General features: G+C 47.8%; 1 protein-coding gene across 2 annotated transcripts in view; it reads right to left on the bottom strand.

Moving 5' to 3' along the window:
- Positions 1-19,329, bottom strand: part of LOC138303615 (C-type lectin domain family 2 member D-like) — a 44,501-nt gene extending 25,172 nt beyond the window's left edge. The window contains exons 1-4 of one of the 2 annotated variants that reach the window (XM_069242904.1): positions 18,959-19,329; positions 16,950-17,063; positions 14,332-14,564; positions 958-1,061 (exon numbers count right to left, since the gene is read on the bottom strand). In XM_069242904.1, the coding sequence (XP_069099005.1) occupies positions 958-1,061; positions 14,332-14,564; positions 16,950-17,063; positions 18,959-19,061 (554 nt within the window). In that variant the 5' untranslated portion in view covers positions 19,062-19,329. Of the gene's footprint in view, positions 1-957; positions 1,062-14,331; positions 14,565-16,949; positions 17,064-17,980; positions 18,444-18,958 lie in introns of those variants that run through there. The other variant, XM_069242905.1, reaches the window with a different exon arrangement.
- Positions 19,330-19,981: the final 652 nt, after the last annotated feature.

Below are 19,981 nucleotides of genomic sequence, written 5' to 3'. Positions count from 1 at the left end.
ACATTCCCAGGAATCTTGTGGTAACTAGAAAGTGAGATAGATATCAGGAAATAAAAACGTCTAAGCAGTCGAGTGTCCTATTGAGACGAAGAGGTAGAGAAAGCGGGAGACCACGTGCATATTCTAGCGTGGTATCCCGCAGTGTCCGGTCAGAAAGTAAAGTCTTTACAGTCTACAGTCTACATGTTAGCCCTTATGGTCACAGTGTGTTGACCTTAAGGATTGCTTTCTATTACTGTGATGTAACTTATCTTTCAGGAATAAATTGAAGGTTCTATTTGCACATGATTGCCAGTTTCTCAACGTGATTCTCTATTGGTACAATATGGACTCTATACATTCCTATATCTAACTATATTGTGATTCACGAGTGCCTTGACTTCTGTACTTATCTGTGAGCCTGTGTTCACCCTAAACCTACCTCCTCCTCAAGAAGCCTTGAACCGCTCGACCGCACAACCATTGACAGGCAAGAGCCGAAGAGGTACTTAGCCCAGTAGCTAAGGACCCATAACTGGTCCCGGGGCTCGACATTATGAGTAAAAGGCCCCAAATACAACGGTTGGGCCCTGGAACTTCTGCTTGCCCCTGGCCCTCTGAAAGGGGTTCTCACAAGGACACATGATGCACATGGTTTTGCCATATGCTTATTGGTCCTGGGCACTAGGTGAGACAAAAGGGGGCTTCGGGGCACAAGGGTCACTGATTACCTCTGCCTTCTCCCCGGTCGTTATTAAGTCAATTTTGGCACAAATGGAGCCCTAGTCTCTCAATTCAAGACTGCTACCCGTCTCTTTCTTGCAGAGAGTCCACCTCTAACTGGGGACCCCGCCATCAGAAAGCTTGTCATTTGAGTCCTCTAATAGCCCAACAAAAAGATGTTTCTGTGATAAATTCATGGTATGGATTAGTGACAAACATGTCAGCGGTGAGTTAAGGAAAAGACCGAGTACTTGCCAGTTGCTGAATTCGGTGCCATTGACCCATTTCCATTGTTGATCAGTTTCCCTCTGCAGACCAATCCAGTGATCGCGCTTCCCTTTGTAGCGAAACATGAAATCCTGGAAACAACAAAATAAAGGGACATTCAGAAACGCACGGATTAGGGTTGCGCGCAAGAGTTCGTGGAGCTGCAGAGTGCAGACAGAGATTTCCAAAATGGAATAATATATTTAGGCGAAAGCTGTGACCTGCAAAGAGAAAAACAGGGCTGTAATCTGAAGCAGAACATTCATTGTTTGACGCACTCATTTGGCCAACTTGTTAGTTTGTTGCTAAAATCTAGCTATGTTGATTCACATAAGTGTTCTACTGTGTTTATATTCTTCTGCAAAAGACTGATAAAATCATTTGATATGCATTTGCAATAAGAGAACTGTGGAGAGAAGAGGGTAAATATCAAAGTTAATTTCTACAAAATTGTAGGACAGCCACTTTGTTACGTAGAGGTAGCAGCTTATAACCACAAACAAGCATTTGCAATGCAATAGGTCTGGTATTTGTGAGTTAGAGTTTTTGTTGTAAATGCTGGTGTGCGGCCATGCTGGACTCGAAAAAGGGAAGGGGCTTTGTAAAACAATATTGGCGATCTATGCTACAGTCGCCGCCCACCAAAAGAAAGTGTCCTAAAATATTTAACAGAAACAGTACCCCGATATTAATCATGCCGCCATTAATCTCCCGAGATTAATCTAGAAGTGAATAATGCTTCTGTCAAAAGCGCGTGGAACCGGATCGGGCTGTCAACAGTTCCAGCTTCACTGTGAACAGCAAAAGCTGCGCCTCGGAGCGCTTGATCTAGTGAGAAGTGTTGATGGCCTTACTGTAATGGGAACAGCGCAGATGTTTAGCCTGGATCTCACCTGTGAGCTGTGTCTGAGACGTGAAGAACCCCTGAGGTGTCCCCCCTTGGGCCCAGGGCTCACATTCCCGAGGAGGGGGCCTGCCTTCTGCCCAGTGCCAGTGTGTGCAGAGTGTAACCCCCTCCCCCGCGGCGGTGTCACGGGGCCTGCCTTCTGCCCAGTGCCAGTGTGTGCAGAGTGTAATGCCCTCCCCCGCGGCGGTGCCAACGGGGCCTGCCTTCTGCCCAGTGCCAGTGTGTGCAGAGTGTAACGCCCTCCCCCGCGGCGGTGTCAAGGGGGCCTGCCTTCTGCCCCAGTGCCAGTGTGTGCAGAGTGTAACCCCCTCCCCCGCGGCGGTGTCACGGGGCCTGCCTTCTGCCCAGTGCCAGTGTGTGCAGAGTGTAATGCCCTCCCCCGCGGCGGTGCCAACGGGGCCTGCCTTCTGCCCAGTGCCAGTGTGTGCAGAGTGTAACGCCCTCCCCCGCGGCGTTGTCACGGGGGCCTGCCTTCTGCCCCAGTGCCAGTGTGTGCAGAGTGTAACGCCCTCGTGTGCAGAGTGTAACGCCCTCCCCGCTGCGGTGCCAAGGGGGCCTGCCTTCTGCCTCAGTGCCAGTATGTGCAGAGTGTAACGCCCTCCCCCGCGGTGGTGTCAAGGGGGCCTGCCTTCTGCCTCAGTGCCAGTATGTGCAGAGTGTAACGCCCTCACCCGTGGCGGTGTCAAGGGGGCCTGCCTTCTGCCCCAGTGCCAGTGTGTGCAGAGTGTAACGCCCTCCCCCGCGGCGGTGTCACGGGGGCCTGCCTTCTGCCCCAGTGCCAGTGTGTGCAGAGTGTAACGCCCTCCCCGCTGCAGTGTCAGGGGGGCCTGCCTTCTGCCCTAGTGCCAGTGTGTGCAGAGTGTAACGCCCTCCCCGCTGCGGTGCCAAGTGCAGCGGTACAATGTTCATAAATTCAATTCCTGTGCCATTTAACTCTCGCCATGCATTTTCTGTGGCAGCGCTAGTTTGGCCTCTAGTGCCAAGAAAGGGTGCCCCGTGGAGTAAAAAAGATGCAGCATTCCTCTCAGAAGTAGATGACCACTTTCCATTTTTGAGGGGATACGCCTCCTACATTTTTGAAACGTAGGATTTCTGAACTTTTCTTTGTTCTCTGTTGTGAAATATTCCGGCCCCAAAGCCAGTGATGGGTACAGAACGCGCGCGTTGCTTCCAGCCCACCATCGCCTGGGAGGATGCTCCTGTACCAAGCTGACCTGTTGGCAGCCTACCGGGTGAAGAAGCGCCGAGAAGTAGGAGGGCCTCTGGAGGGATACCCACGGCTACAGCCCCTCCTTTCAAACCAATAGTCAAGTGTGAACTTTAAGGTCAAAACGATACGTTAATTAAATATAACTTGAAGTGTGGGACCAGATCCCATGCAGTGATTTGACGACTTAGAAATAACTTTCTGTAAACATCACAACAGAAATAAGTTAGCAAGGTATTAGGAATAAACACACATGCTTCCAAGTATGGCAAAAGTCTGAGAGAAGCTCAAGTTGAATGAGAATACCTCCAGTTCAAGGTGCCATGACCGCAATGGAGTGCGAAGGAGACTGAAAAAAGAAACAAGCATTTGCAATGCAATAGGTCTCGCGTTTACTCGAGTTAAAGCTACTAGCGCTGTAAACTCCTAACCAGACTTTTCTTGCCACATAAACTGGAAAGTAAAACAGTTTCACATAGGCGAGCCGACAGCCCCATGAGCGCAAAGGAAACACACAAAAGGAAAGTCTGCTCCCAGTGAAAATTATCAGCAAAAGAACAATTATCCATGTAACCACAAAAGTGCAAATATATCCATGTAACAGGGTCGATGTCATGGGAACACATTTTTAGTGTTCTACCGAAATAAAAGGCAAAGAGTGAAACAAAGCAGCATCTACTAAAATATCAAAGGGGCTGGTCCACCTACAGCATAGCATGCCTGTGTACATGCACAAAGAACAGGGAAATACTCAATAAAAATCCTGAAATGCTGGACTTGTTAGAGGGTACCAAATATTATTTTATGAAAATGAAAGCGTGCCTTTGCCTGGGCACAGAATAGTTTAACATAAGAATGGATGCAGGAAAAATGAAGTGCTTGGAGTCCCTGCCACTTGAGAACGCTACAGTCACGTCTATGCCTGGGCGGGACTAATGGACAGGGCAGGCCCATGCATTATAAAGACCAATAGGACCACCACGGGACAGAGAGGAAGAGTGCTGGTTCTCCAAAATATGTACTGGTGGGCCCACTGGCACCCCCCCCGGTGCAATGTAACCACTGGGTTAAGGAGAGGGCACTGTAGGGCCATAAAGATAGGGTGGTGGGTAGGTATAAAATAAGGTTTCATTTTAAGATGTAGGTTAGCATAGGGTCAGTACACTTACTCTTGAATCTATTTTACTCAATCTAGTGGTAATCTCAGAAGTGGTAATCTCAACAGTGGTAATCCCTGCAGCGATAATCTCAGAGGTTGTAATCACAGTAGTGGTAATCTCAGCAGTCGTAATCTCAGAGGTAGTAATCACAGTAGTTGTAATATCAGTAGTGGAAATCTCAGGGGTAGTAATCACATCAGTGGTAATCTCAGAGGTAGTAATCCCAGTAGTGGTAATCTCAGCAGTGGTAATCCCTACAGTGATCATTTCAACTGTGGTAATCTGAGCAGAGGTAATCCCTGCACTGGCAATCTCACTAGTAATAATCACAGTAGTGGTAACCTCAGCAGTGGTAACCCCTACAGGGGTAACGTCAGAGGTAGTAATGACAGTAGTGGTAGTATCAGCAGTGGTACACTCAGAGGTAGTAATCACAGTAGTGGTAATTCAGCAGTGGTACGCCCTGCAGTGGTAATCTCAGCGGTAGTAATCACAGTAGTGGTAATCAAAGTAGTGGTAATCCCAGCAGCGATACTCTCAGAGGTAGTAATCACAGTAGTGGTAATCCCTGCAGGGGTAATTTGAGAGGTAGTAGTCATAGTAATGCTAATAACAGCAGTGGTAATCTCAGCAGTGGTAATCCAGGCAGTGGTACTCTCAGAGGTAGTAATCACAGACGTGGTAATAAAGTAGTGGTACTCCCTGCAGTAGTAATCTCAGCAGTAGCAATCACAGTAGTGGTAATCTCAGCCATGGTAATATCAGCCATGGTAATGACAAGTGGTAATAACAGCAGTGGTTATCCCTGCAGGGGTAAATTCAGAGGTAGTAATCACAGTAGTGGTAACCCCTGCAGGTGTTATTTCAGAAGTAGTAATCACAGTAGTGGTAATCACAGCAGTGGTATTCCCTGCAGTGGTACTCTCAGAGGTAACAATCACAGTAGTGGAAATTCAGCAGTGGTACTCCCTGCAATGGTAATCTCAGCTGTAGTAAACACAGTAGTATTAATCCCTGCAGTGGTAATCTCAGAGGTAGTAATCACAGTAGTGGTAATATCAGTAGTGTAAATCTCAGTGGTAGTAATCACATCAGTGGTAAACCCTGAAATGGTAATCTCAGAGGGAGTAATACCAGTGGTAGTAATCTCAGCAGTGGTAATCCCTGCAGTGATAATTTCAACAGTGGTAATTTTAGCAGAGGTAATCCCTGTACTGGTAATCTCGGAGGTGGTAATCACAGTAATGGTAACCTCTGCAGGGATAATTTCAGAGGTAGTAATCACAGTAGTGGTAATCTCAGCAGCGGTAATCCCAGCAGTGGTACTCTCAGTGGTAGTAATCACAATAGTGGTAATTCAGCAGTGGTACTCCCTGCAGTGGTAATCTCAGCAGTAGTAATCACAGTAGTGGTAATATCAGTAGTGTAGAGGTAACTCCTGCAGGGGTTATGTCAGAGGTAGTAATCACAGTAGTGGTAACATCAGCAGTGGTAATTTCAGCAGTAGTAATCCCTGCAGTTGTACTCTCAGAGGTAGTAATCACAGTAGTGGTAATTCATCAGTGGTACTCTCTGCAGTGGTAATCTCAGCAGTAGGAAACAGTAGTGGTAATCCCTGCACTGGTAATCTCAGCGGTAGTAATCACAGTAACGGTAATATCAATATTGGTAATCTCAGTGGTAGTAATCACATCAGTGGTACCTGCATTGATAATCCTGGTGGTAGTAATCACAGTAGTGGTAATATCAGTAGTGGTAATCTCAGTGGTAGTAATCACAGCAGTGGTACTATCAGTAGTGGTAACCCCTGCAGGGGTAATTTCAGTGGTAGTTATCACAGTATTGGTAATATCAACAGTGGTAGTCTCTGAGATCTTAATCACAGTAGTGGTAATTCAGCAGTGATACTCCCTGCAATGGTAATCTCAGTGGTAGTACTCACAGCAGTAGTAATCCCTGCAGTGGTAATCTCAGAGATAGTAATCACAGTAGTGGTAATCCCTGAAGTGGTACTCACAGCAGTAGTACTCCCTGCAGTGGTAATCTCAGAGGTAGTAATCATAGTAGCAGTACTCACAGCATAGGTAATATTAGCAGTGGTACCCCTTGGACACTTGGCACAAGAGCAAGCCGTAATTACTCACGAAGCACGTTCCTGTCCGCTTGCTGTAATAAGAGTGTTTTTCCTGGACTGGAGGCTTCCGAAAAGCCATCAACCTGGGGAGTTGTTGAAGTTCTTCTCGCTCCTGCACTGAATCCTCGGTACAACCAGTGTTTATTATGCAGTGGCAGCCATCACCACCACAGTAGTTCCTTGGTGGTATTTGCCCCATGAACCACGAGGTGCTGGATCCCACAATGCCCTCAGTTTCCTTTACAAGTTGTGCGTTTCCTGTTGAGCGTGGACGCGCCTGCTAGTGCACAAGCAGCAGTTACATCCACATGCATTAGAAGATAAGAAACACAGAGCCTTTCACCAACTCGGCTGCTAAGAAACCTTGCTACAACAGATGCAAGATGTTAGCACATTACCCGTCCACAGAGCGGGGTTACTCCTCAGGACACAAGGCTTCTCTGCACAAGTGTCTCCCCTGGTTAAACAGTGTTTCTCCCGCCCGCCATCTCACAAACACACGGCTCCAAAACATGAAGTCAGACATGGAAAGCAACAAGGGCTGCCTTTCATCCAGAGAGCAGGGCTTCAAGGGACGCCTTAAAGAGGCAATGCCAGTTATAGCCTTGTGGGGCCCAGAGTGGTCCTCGCAGTGCTGTGTGTGTTTTCTGCCTGTTTCTTATTTTTCCAATGTACTTAGATTGTTTAAATAAACTCTATATTTAAATGCACACCTGCCTCCCCTTCAAGACATCTCCACGCCGCCAGCTGGGCTTCTGTGCTCTGCTCGCAGATCGGCGCTGTTGGACTCCCCTAACAAATTCTAATAAATACATTTTAAAAAGAATCATGTTAAAAGAATGCATTATTCTGAGCTCCGTGATTCTTGATAACTGTGGATCCTTGTGTGAAGGGCTCAGAACTGCGCATCAAGGGGCGGAAGAGGAGGAGACAGCGAGCAGCCTCTTTAAAATCCAAACCCGAGCAAGTTAGTTGGGGAGGCCCAGCGGGCAGGACTCAAAGGACCCACAGAGAAGTGACTCCCATCAAGAAACACAGTCCCAGGAAGACTTCGGTGTGGACGAAAACCATAAGACTTGCCTCAAGCATCTTCAAATTACCCTCTGCTTAGATACATATCAATCTCTCTCAACAAGTGCACAAAGCACCAACCAAAACATGACCCCCACCGCCCATCTCACACTCTCCAAGCAAAGACCCCGCGAGCCCCCTAAATGTATATCAAGGGTTGTTTTTAACATTCATTTAGCCACTACCTGATCCAAGATTTGAACCATTCATCGCACTAAATAACTCATCCTTTGCTTCCGCCTAGATGTTCTGATTGTGTAACAGCCACTAGGCCTGCATTACTAACCATCTCCACGACTGGAACCACTTCACACAGAGGTGGACAAACCAACCTCAGTGCTCTGCCTTAAATGCAACATTCAGCTTAGAAGTTCGCTCCCAGGATAAAACTTTGGAAACACATTTCATTGCTCCCTTTCATTATTGCATTTACATCGAATAATTCTGACACTGGGTCTTACTCTGTGGTCTGGGAACCCCCTGGGGGCTCTTACGCCTATGCAGAGGGTCCACAACTGGTTAGAAAATTAATATTAACAGTTAAATTAGGTGCATATAAATGAAGAAAGATTGAAAACTTTAAAATGTTCTGTACGGTGAAGACAATTGAAATTGAAGGCTAAATATTAAGTTAGTATCCTCGGGTTGATTCGTGGGACCAGGCTTAATGCATCAAACAGTATATTATGGATGGCTTCAAGTGAAGTTAGAAAAGCTCCAACCTTCCCATTAAGGTCAAAATGTATATATTTTTTTAATTTGTTTGGGAAGTCAATAATATAGTTGATCATCTGTGTATATGTTTGATGAATGCTCCTTTTTGTCTCTTTTTAGTATTGTTTTGCGGTTCATATCATCGATTATACTTAGGGGGCCCTGGCATTCAGTAATGACTCAATGGTGGTCTCTGGATTCTAATGAATCAGTGGGGGTACCCAGGTTCCATTAATGAATGAGTGGGGGGGGGGGCAAAAAAGTCAAAAGGTTAAGAACTACAATGTAGCCACAACCCCCTGCACACTCATAAATTTGTCTGTTCTTAAGTAACCCATTTAAAAAACAAGTTTACAATGCAGAAACACAGCTCCTTCAGCTGACTGGCAGATTCTTTAGAGCCATCTCTGTTGTACATCATTTAGAGCAGTAACTGTGCTTCTGCTATTCACGTTCTTCATATATTGTGTTAGAAACCTGTGCAGTAAAAACAGGCTCCTCAAAGAGGCCAAGTCCCAGGATTTGTAGATTAAAATCATCAACCATGTTTGTAGCAGCTTCCTGAAGCAAAGATGAATAGTCTACAAAGGAAGATTATTGCGCTGGGATGGTGCTGGGACAGTGAAGTCCAAAGAAAGGCAAAAAAAAACTAATTTCAATCCATCATAATTACCAACCAGTGGGAATTCACCCTTCTAGCCAAGGCTGTAGCATCAGAAAACATGAAGAAGGTTCCCAAAGAAGAAATTCCAAATTACTTATACCCAAATCTCCCCCACAGGGATGGCGAACAAGTCAGCGCTCAACATCACACATTGCAGTTTAGTCCCTACATGAAGGTCAATTCAGTAAACTCCACTGGCCTTGGACTCCCAAAGCCAGTCACAAGGCTAAATGCTTATGCTCAAGTTTTCACTCCAGACAAAGATACAGGTCCATCTTCTGGGAAAATGTGTGACCCGTGGAGCGCCTTCAAGGAACTCAAACTCAGTCCGATTCCAAGATACATTTCAGGAGGGCCCCAGGACATCTTCAATGGGGGCAGTTCAGCAAGTTTAAATCACTGGAGTGATTCCATGATGTGACCTCAAATGATATATCCTAATTTGAATTTCTTACATGAGCCGAAGAAGGCAACAAAGAGGAAACAAAGATATGCCAGACGCCGGGGAACATTGTAAAACCCTGTGGGATCGCAGAGAGCAGTTGTCGAACCTAGCACGAAGGCTAACAAGGTGCCCCTCCTTTTCATTTGCTAAGGAACTTTAAGAAAAGTTCTGGATTTGGCTACTATTCTAATTCCAATAAGAGAAGAGGCAGCAAAGTCAGCAGCAGACTCATCAATCTAAGGGTCCTGAGGGTAACGACTAGTATGGGTTCAAGGCTGCAACTCAACAATAGGCCACTAGAAGGACAATAGAACATGATGCCCATAAAGAGAACTGGGTCATGCATTCATTGCCTGGAAGACAGCTGTGTCGTCCCGAACAGATGCATGGGAGAAACTTCTCTAATCTACCCTCACACCACATGGAGTCGCCGTTGGTACATCAGATTTGATTAAACGTAGTACTCCCTATACAATCAGGTTATCCATACTGGCAAGCAGTTACTGGGTATCCCCGGGCTAGACGAGTGTGTGAACACGTCAGCATCCCTCCAAAATGGTTAAGCTGGAATGTAGCAGGTCTTGTATAGAAACTAAGATTTGAAGATTAGTCAAACTTTGTGGTAGATTTTCCTGCGTGTATCTTCCAGGAATCCTGCACTACTTTAACGGTTAACATTTTTGGGAACATGGCGTTCATTTTCCCTGGAGTAATGGCTGTCAGAGCTAGACTCTGAGAGGTTGGCAATCTGGGTGCAGACTAGTTTTGCCTGCACTACAATGAAAATCATGAATTGTATCAACATCCAGCAACTTCTAACAACACATAAAACTGGACCACCGTTAATGGTTGTTGTTTACAAGAGGAATGCGAGATAGGACAGAAGGCTGCTATTCTGCATTGTTTCGATGCCTGCCTTAATTCGTTATCACACGTGTCTATCAACAAGGAATGCATCTTTGGTTTCAGCAGGTGATTTGAATACTTCGTTTGAACCATCAAATGACTATAGAACGGTCAGAGAAAAAAATAATCTGGCATCGGGTGTCCCTGGTTTACAGGAGAAGGATATCACACACTAAGCGAAGAGGGATCCAGCCAGCTAATTTAACCCTAGAACATGGCCCATGAGCCTGCACTGGCAGAATGAAATCAGACCCCACAAGTCATTACACCTTTGATACTGGTCTGTGTTAGGGGATCATAGATTATATCATGATTGATCTTTCTAGTTGGCACCTTGTTGATAGGACAGTGGCAGGGCGCTCAGGAAGCGACCATCACCATTTAGTTCTCCAACTGTTACTCCAAGCTTTTACCTTGCTTTCCGGGAAACCCGAGGATCACACATCTATATGGAACTGGAGAAAAATAAAATGGGGACAGTAATCTATTGCCAATCCAATAAAAGCATGACATATAATACTATGGGTTCAGGATTCCTGCCTCTACTTAACCCTGAGGAAAGTTTGAAACTCATTGGGCTGTTTTCAATAACATATATGATCAATTCTCTAAACCCATTGCTCATTGCTCGACCGCCAGTAGTGGATGACAGGCTTGGTGTTACAAAGACTGCAAACATGCAAATGAATCTTTACTTATGGTCCTAACAAAATCTAAGATAGATCAGGAACTGTAGATATCACAGCATGCTGTATGGATTGATTGAATGGCGAAAAATGGCATGGGATCATTCTACATGCAATAGCTCGAGGAGGCCGACTCCAAGGCTATGCAAACATTTTTGCACATGATTGCCCATCGCAGAACACCATTTGGAAAAGCCTGAAGTTCAGAACTTTAAAGATTGTCGTTTGATAATTTTGCAGGGCTCTACCTTGGTTGGGCAGCACCTCCGGGGAATGGGCTGTAACCTGGAGTTGTTTTGGGGAGGTCTGTAAAAATTGACCCCTTAACACAAAGAAATCCTGGCAGCTATTAATAAACAAGGCAAGGCTCTCTGTTGCAAAAACTTCCAGCTGATTTATGTAAATCAAACCTCATCTTATATGGATGTTTTAGGTTTGTTTTGTTTAATGCCATATTAGGAGTGGCTCCATGGCAGGGGCTATTTGATATATCTTGATCTCGAAGGGGTATTGTCTCCAGGCTTTTATACTGGCTACTGGTAAAGGTCCCTCTATATCCTTGGCCACCCTTTGAACTGGGACCCCTACTAAGGGAATGCTCTGCAGGGGGAATTGGCGGAACAGGGTTTGTATGGATTTTTTGTCTGCCATACTTGGCATTCCCAACAATCTCCCTTTATCTGGGTGTAAATTCTGGGATGAGAAAAACCCTACTCAAGAATCCTCCAACCCTTTTTTCTGCTCCAAAGTGCCCCCCTAGTAGATAACTATGAGGTAAAAACAGCCTTGCTGTTTAGCGGGTGCTAGAACTAACAACTGAGGCTGTTACCCTCTCCCTCCCACTATACAATAACTTGTTCCGATAAAGTACTGAGGACCTACCTAGGTTTCCAGTTTCCCTTTTAAACTTGTTTCCAGGCATTTTGTAGAGTAGGACCGTCTGACTGTAAAGCTATGAGGTTTCTGCCCCCTTTGCCATATTTCATGGGAGACTAAATCTGGTTTCAGGGGCAACCCTGTGTTGCTCTCCTGTTCATGTGCTCTTGTTATGTATAACCTTCCTAAACCTAAATCAGAAATCATATAAGTAGAAAGGGGGGCTTCAGCTGACTATCCTTTTTCCTCCTTAAGGGACCTTTTACTAAGGGAATGTAAGCCAAAGGATATTATTTCCGATACCCATGGAAACTTTTAATGGGAACTATCTCTGGGAGGACTTGTGGGGCTGTACAAGATTTTGATGGATAACTGACCGCGTATACTCCGAACCTAACACTCACCTGTACAGGTCAAGAAAAGGGTGTCCCTGGATCTGTTTTTATAAAATATTGATCTTTCAAGATACCTGAAATCCATAGCTTCCTCTTCTTTCCTACAGGCAGATTCTCGCTATGTGTCTCTGCTTCCCACATTCAAAGCACCGGGTTATTATTGCCCACATCAGGCTTGAGAATGGACGTGAGCGTTGAAGGCTCTACCTTGATCGAACTCGATCTCTGATAGGAGTGGGCGGGAATCAGATCACTGAGGTATATAGCTTGAGACCTGAGGATCCATAGGAAGAGACAGCAGCAAGACTACAGGATGTGACATCAGGAGTTGTAGCTGTACACTCTGCATGTGACAGAAGCATTGCAGAGAATATCACACCGACAGGAGGCGCAACAGAAAGTGTGCAGACATCTGACTAGACAGAAGCGCTCACAAACTGACTCACTAACCCACCTCTATACACAACTCTGGAGGCTCAAGCACCTGCTCCAGTGAGCTCTGTAGCCTACATGCCGCTCATACCGTGACTGTACGTGTTCTGTGAGTGGCTGAAGCTTGAACTTCTACTCCTGCAGTGCTGATCTGTTCTGCAGGGAAGTGAAGCATGCACTGCAGTTACCTGTCCTTGCTGCTGCCATACTGGTGCTGTCCTATGAAGACTGGGCTCTTCCACTGCTGTTTCCTTGTCTGGTGAGGGGAAGCTTGCACTGTTGCTCCCCAAGCTGTACCAGTGCAGTTATATAAAGAAGTAACCTCTTCCCTGTCATCCCCTTCCGTGTCTGTTATGAGGGAGAGATGTGTGCACTGCATATGCTCCAGCTGTGCATATTCTGTAAGGAAAGGAAGCTTGCACTATTGCTCCCCAAGCTGTGCCAGTGCAGTTATACAAAGTAACATCTTCCCTGACATCAGCTTCTGTGCCTCTTATGAGGGAGAGATGTGTGCACTGCATATGCTCCAGCTGTTCATATTCTGTAAGGAAAGGAAGCTTGCACTGTTGCTCCCCAAGCTGTGCCAGTGCATTTATACAAAGAAGTCACATCTTCCCTGACATCACCTTCCGTGCCTCTTATGAGGGAGATATGTGTGCACTATATCTGCTCCAGTTGTGCATATTCTGTAAGGAAAGGAAGCTTGCACTGCTGCTCCCCAAGCTGTACCCCTTTGGTGAGAGAGGGATGCTTACACTGCTGCACCTGTTAGATAAAGAAGTAACCTATTCATTGCCTTCGGTGTCTGTTATGAGGGAGAGATGTGTGCACTGCATATGCTCCAGTTGTGCATATTCTGTAAGGAAAGGAAGCTTGCACTGCTGCTCCCCAAGCTGTACCCCTTTGGTGAGAGAGGGATGCTTACACTGCTGCACCTGTTAGATAAAGAAGTGACTTATTCATTGCCTTCGGTGTCTGTTATGAGGGAGAGATGTGTGCACTGTATCTGCTCCAGTTGGGCATATTCTGTAAGGAAAGGAAGCTTGAACTGTTACTACCTGTTCTGGGAGTAAAAACCTTGTGCCGCTCATCTTGCTGCTCACACCTATTTATTATTTAATCGTAGTGTCCTGTATACCAGTGAAGATCGTGGTGAAACGTTTCGGTTAACAAAAAATCAGCGAAAATGATTGGCATTGCCAGTGCTTCTTTTAATGCATGACAATGTGCGAGCCAAGCTAACTTCCGGTTTTTGTGAGGGGGGGGGTGGGGGTAAACCGGCAGAGTAACACTGTCTAGAAACAGAAGTGGGTGTGAAACAGTCTAAATGGGTACAAGGAAGTGACGTGTGCAATACGCGTAGAATCCTTTTCTGTAACTGTGTGAAGCTGATAAAAGTATATGATGTTATTTTAAAACCCTGCTTCCATTATTTTAGATTTTCTGCATTTTTTTACCAATATCACTCGGCGCTACCCGAGAGAGCTTCTCTCCGCTCGTCTTTGCCCTTTGCCTCCTTGCACTTTTCTTCCCACCACTGCTAGGTTTCTCTTTGAAGATAAACGCTGGATACAAACTCCTGTCCCTGCTGCCCCCCTGTGCCTCTTCCCCTTCACAGCCGCACAGTGCCCTGGATACACTCTAATGCACACACATTACCTGCGCTTCCCGCTCCCACCGGCAGCCTCTAGAAACAGCTCCCACCAAGTTAACCATTGGATCCTGGATAAAAGAAATAGGAGATACTGAGTATCACGACTCTTACCAGTTCCTGCTGTGTATCAACCAGAGCCAGGGAGGAGTTCAGAGCAGCGCAGGAGCCTTCCGCCTCTGTCCAGTTTCCTTCATCTTCAGAGAAATAGAAACACTTGTTCCGGTACCAGATCCAGCCATCACCGCAAGGGGGCAGCAAGTGACCGTCTTTTCCAGGCTCTGCAGCGCGGCTCTCTGCAGACTCGTTCATGATTTGAGGCTCAGAAAACTGGCTGTTCTTTAGAACTGGTAAAGCAGGCATGGAACGAAAAAGAAGAAAGATAAAAGCACTGTTCATAAGAAAATGTGTGATGAAATACAGTGAGCACTGCTATAAAACGTGGTTAAGGACGGTGTGTACTCCAATTGTCTGGAGTGGGCAGGGGCGGACTGGCCTAGAGGGCAATCGGGCAGTGCGGGGGGCTGGGCTAGCCTTTGGTGTGCGGGCGGTTTTGGGCGGTTTTGGGCCTATTTTATGGTCAGCTGGGCTGGTTCTTACTTTTAATTTATAATGTCCCTGCTAATAAAATAAACATTGCCCGCAACAAACTGATACCCACGCAGTCTTCCAGACCTTGGAAAACACTTATAGAGCGTCTTTACAAGTTTAAAATGTGCACAACGGGACCCTTGTCTGACTATACGATTGGCTAATAGGGGCCCTTATTTGGCAAGCACTAGGGGGTAATCTCTCACCACACAAGGACAGGCACTAGGGGGTAATCTCTCACCACACAAGGACAGGCACTAGGGGGTAATCTCTCACGACACAAGGACAGGCACTAGGGGGCTAATCTCTCACCACACAAGGACAGGCACTACTGAGTAATCTCTCACCACACAAGGAGAGGCACTACTGAGTAATCTCTCACCACACAAGGACAGGCCCTAGGGGGATAATCTCTCACCACACAAGGACAGGCCCTATGGTGGTATTCTCTCACGACACAAGGACAGGCCCTAGGGGGATAATCTCTCACCACACAAGGACAGGCACTAGGGGGTAATCTCTCACCACACAAGGACAGGCACTAGGGGGTAATCTCTCACCACACAAAGACAGGCACTAGGGGGTAATCTCTCACCACACAAGGACAGGCACTAGGGGGTTATTCTCTCACGACAAGGGCATGCACGGGGGTGTAACCTCTGACAACAAGGGCAGGTACGGGGGGTAACCTCTCATGACAAAAGGGCAAGCTCAGGGCCCAAGGACGGGCACTGGGCGGGGGGGAGTGATCTCTCATGATACAAAGTCAGGCACAGCAGGGGTAATATAATGACAGGACAGGCTCCGCAGGAGTAATCTCAACACACAATGGAAGTTTCTATGGGGGTAATCTTTTATGACACAAGGCAGTACGGGGTAATCTCTCACGACATGGGCAGGCAGTAGGGGGTAATCTCTCACGACATGGGCAGGCAGTAGGGGAGGTAATCTCTCACAAGGGCAGGCAATGAACTTGTCCCAAACGCAGCAGATAAGGGGGTTCAGGGGTTTGGGCTCCTAAACCAAGGATGTGTGAAGGTTGCCAGATGCGTTTGACTCAAAGCTGGCGCAGTATCCAGGCCTCTCGTGTCTGCTAAAATAGCTCACAAGGGACTGGATCATAAGGACACCAAATACAGAAGCACCGACATACAACTGATTGCATGACGTGCACATCGGTGTGGGACTTAAATACAAAACAGTGTCGATTCTTATGCACACCCCTCTTTTACATGATGAAATGCCCCGTTGCCCGGGCACAAGATTCCACTGTTGGGGCGTGGGGTAAAGCAAAGGGGCCCCGGGGGCACGCGCTAAACATGGACCTTCTGGAAGGGGCGGCACTGTCAGTATCTGCACGAGCAGCCTTCCTCTCAGCCCAGGAGGGTAGTTCTCAAGCCCCCCACCCCGGGTGGCAGCAGTCGTGGGGTGCCTTCATCTCTGCCCAGGAGGGCGGGTCTCAAGCCCCCCACACCACACCCCGGGTGCCAGCAGTCGTGGGGGACCTTCATCTCAGCCCAGGAGGGCGGTTCTCAAGCTCTCTCACCCCCCGGGTGGGAGCAGTCGTAGGGTGCCTTCATCTCAGCCCAGGAGGGGGTTCTGAAACCCAGCCCCCCACCCAGAATGGAAGCAGTCGTTGGGTGCAGCCACCCTCATGGGGGCATCACTGCCACCTCAAGGGTCTGGCCCCAAACACACAGACCTCAGGGTCCACCATCCCAGAAAAAATAATACAACATGTTGTGAAATCGCGTTTGCCTTGGTGTACAAATATTCACTGTTCCCCAAAGGGGTGCGATGGGATTAACACCTCGGTCACAAGGCAGAGAGGTTTTTGTATTCGTTAATATTCGAGGTAAGATTTCTGTGGGCTGGGCGGACAATATGGAATTAGGCTTCCTTTTTGGGAGATGAGACAGATAAGAGGCGTTTTGTTATTATTTAAACATTATGTTAGTAAAAAAAGATACACATCGGTTTCCTTTAAATATTTGCAAATAGTGTCCAGGCACAATGTTTATTAAACACTTGTATTAATAAATTGAAAGCAGAGCCAGCAGTGACCGCTGGGTGTCGCAGTCCTCCATGTACGAGGTCTGCTTACCAGGGGTGAACCACGGAATGACGTGATCGCTACTCACCCGTGATGTACACTGCGAGCCCCACTACAGTGATGAGCAGAGCAGCCGCCAGCGCCAGCGCCCCACGGAGTCTGCGCACTCGGGTCAGCGCGGTCCTCACACCGATCTCGGGATCTACAAAAGAAACAGATGTCCTTCCAGCTAAATTTTGAGTTTTTCAGCCATCTTAGGTGTCGCTAAAGAGAGCTTTAAGGTGCGCGCTGGTAAAAGACTTATGCTACATTGTGTGAAATTTGTCTCCGCCAGTAGACACCCTCTCAAGCGAGCCTTACTGGGACCTGAAGGACGCAGACTTGTGGGACATTAATCCTGACACTCTCAGAGTGCTGCACACATAGAGGTGCCCGATGGGACGGATATTGTAGTCCCCCCTCCTGATTCTGCACTATTGAGGTATTCGGGCTATAGACGTTGTGGTGACCTTTAACTGCGCACATTCGGCGTCAGTAAACCTACATTACATTTTAATATGAGAGCATCACACGTGACGAGTCGGAGATTTATAAACCACGCACAGTCATTCTTGTATTTTAGTTAAACATATGAACATTTTCCACACAAGCGTTGTTAAGCACATGAAATGGCCAGAGTACAATTGTTATCCTGAATTTCACTGATAAGAGATACTAAAACAATGTGTCCCCGGCTCCATGCAAGAGTAAAATACCCTTTATCCTACAATGTCGAGCAGTGAAAAGACGATACGTGGCCTTACGACCACAGCTGTCGACTTCAGAACCGGGAACCAGGTTTGGATCTCGGCGTCGGCTCAACACCTGCTGATTGTTGGCAAATCACCTGATCTCCCAGTGCAAAAAAAATAAATACAAAACTGAACGCGTCCTTGTGTAATGCAACTGGTGTTCATGCAGAGTGCTCCGATACATATGGGTCGTGTTTGCGCTACATAAAAACTGCGAAAAAAAACTTAACTTTGTTACCAAAAACACTGACTGACTCCTGATAAATGAATGTTAAACATGTTAATGTCAGTGATTCAATTCTTCTTCACAGTCCAGGTTTTCCCTCACCTGTGATCCCCTGGAGTGTATTATAATTCCAGGATGGTGTGTTTTTGTTTGTTTTTGTCAAGCAGCACATTACTCTTGTATAGTGCCTACTCAGAACCGAGTCCCTCTAGGTGCTTATAATGGTTAAATCCTGTTTCTTCCATTGCCTGTCAAGGGTGAGAAGGGTGTTCACAATGCATGGCCATCTGGTCCTTGGCCTCTCTGCAGAGAGCACAGACAATGGTCAGGTACTCCCAGTTGTAGCTCTAATCCCAAATGTGTGTGAAGGAGGGAAACAGCTGTCGAGGTGAAAGGAAAAGACAATGCAGCGCTTCCGGGGAGTGGGAGCAGAGAGGGGGGGCATTCAGAAGAAGTGAAATGGGGGCTGAAGAGGAGAGAGATGGGGTGTAAGCTGTGCAGATGGAGATGTGGAGACAAACAAGGGGTTTATGTCCAACAGAATGAATATAACAGGAGTGACAGACACTGAATACCATTACCCCTCCCCAAGTAAACTTTAATTCAATGTCACAATGTCACAATGAAAAAGCAGCTGTATTATTATTATTTACTTACAACTAAATATTTGTTACTCGTTAGTGTTAAACAGCTAAGAAGCAATGCCAAAGCCAATAGTCCTGGCAGGCGTTAGGTGATGTGTTACACATCTGGATGCAATAAGAAAGCTCAGCGACACCAAAATACCGGTCCGGTGGCACACTATGGAAACATTTAGTTTACATGCTAAAGCCACACCCCCAAGAACAACGGCCACGCCCCTTAAGCCGACGCCCCCACCACCTCCAAATCCCAGTTGGGGCCGTGCACTGGCCCCCCTCGGAAGGTCCGCATCTATCACATTAAACGGCCGACCATTTACAGCGGTGACTCCGTGAGGAGAAGGGTCCTGGTGCAAGGGGCGCTGCGCACTAGTGCTGGGGGTCTGCGCGTGAGTGTGAAGGGATGGTATTGGGTGGTGCCCGGGGGGCACTGGCTCACCTGGCACTGCGTAGAGAGTCATTTTATGTTTTGTCCCCTCGGCGCAGCCCCCGGTCACGAGCTCCGGGGGTTCAGCGAGTGCGCGCTCTTCGGGGGCCCCCATGGCCGGGGAGCGAGAGGGGCTCACTACTCACAAGTCACCAGAGGGAGCGGCGTCTGATGTGAGACGGACTGAAGCCCCCGCTCCTGGTTACACCTGCGCCCTTGTGAGGCAACAAGACATAGTCCTTTTACTGGGTGAAGCGGGGACTCGGATCTGTGCCGGACCCACGGGGGCCAAGTCCCGGGGGATGGAGGTGCGGGGTCCCCTCACCGCTTCCGGAGTGCTGCTCTGTGGACAGTGTGCACAGAGGGGTCCGGAGTGCTGCTCCGTGGAGTGTGCACAGAGGGGGTCCGGTGTGCTGCTCCGTGGACAGTGTGCACAGAGGGGGTGGGTCGGAGTGCAGCTCCGTGGACAGTGTGCACAGAGGGGGAGAGTCGGTGTGCTGCTCCGTGGACAGGGTGCACAGAGGGGGTCGGTGTGCAGCTCCGTGGACAGTGTGCACAGAGGAGGTGGGTCGGTGTGCTGTTCCGTGGACAGTGTGCACAGAGGAGGTGCGCCGGTGTGCTGCTCCGTGGACAGTGTGCACAGAGGGGGAGGGTCGGTGTGCTGCTCCGTGGACAGTGTGCACAGAGGGGGTCGGTGTGCAGCTCCGTGGACAGTGTGCACAGAGGAGGTGGGTCGGTGTGCTGTTCCGTGGAGAGTGTGCACAGCGGAGGTGGTCGGTGTGCTGCTCCGTGGACAGTGTGCACAGAGGGGGAGGGTCTGTGTGCTGCTCCGTGGACAGTGTGCACAGAGGAGGTGGGTCGGTGTGCTGTTCCGTGGACAGTGTGCACAGAGGGGGTGGGTCTGTGTGCTGCTCCGTGGACAGTGTGCACAGAGGAGGTGGGTCGGTGTGCTGTTCCGTGGACAGTGTGCACAGAGGGGGAGGGTCTGTGTGCTGCTCCGTGGACAGGGTGCACAGAGGGGGTCGGTGTGCAGCT

The sequence above is a fragment of the Pleurodeles waltl genome, chromosome 7, assembly GCF_031143425.1.
Source record: "Pleurodeles waltl isolate 20211129_DDA chromosome 7, aPleWal1.hap1.20221129, whole genome shotgun sequence".
NCBI classification, from domain to species: Eukaryota; Metazoa; Chordata; class Amphibia; order Caudata; family Salamandridae; genus Pleurodeles; species Pleurodeles waltl.
Note: the sequence above shows the minus strand (reverse complement) of the source record. Positions and strands in the feature narration are given on the sequence as shown.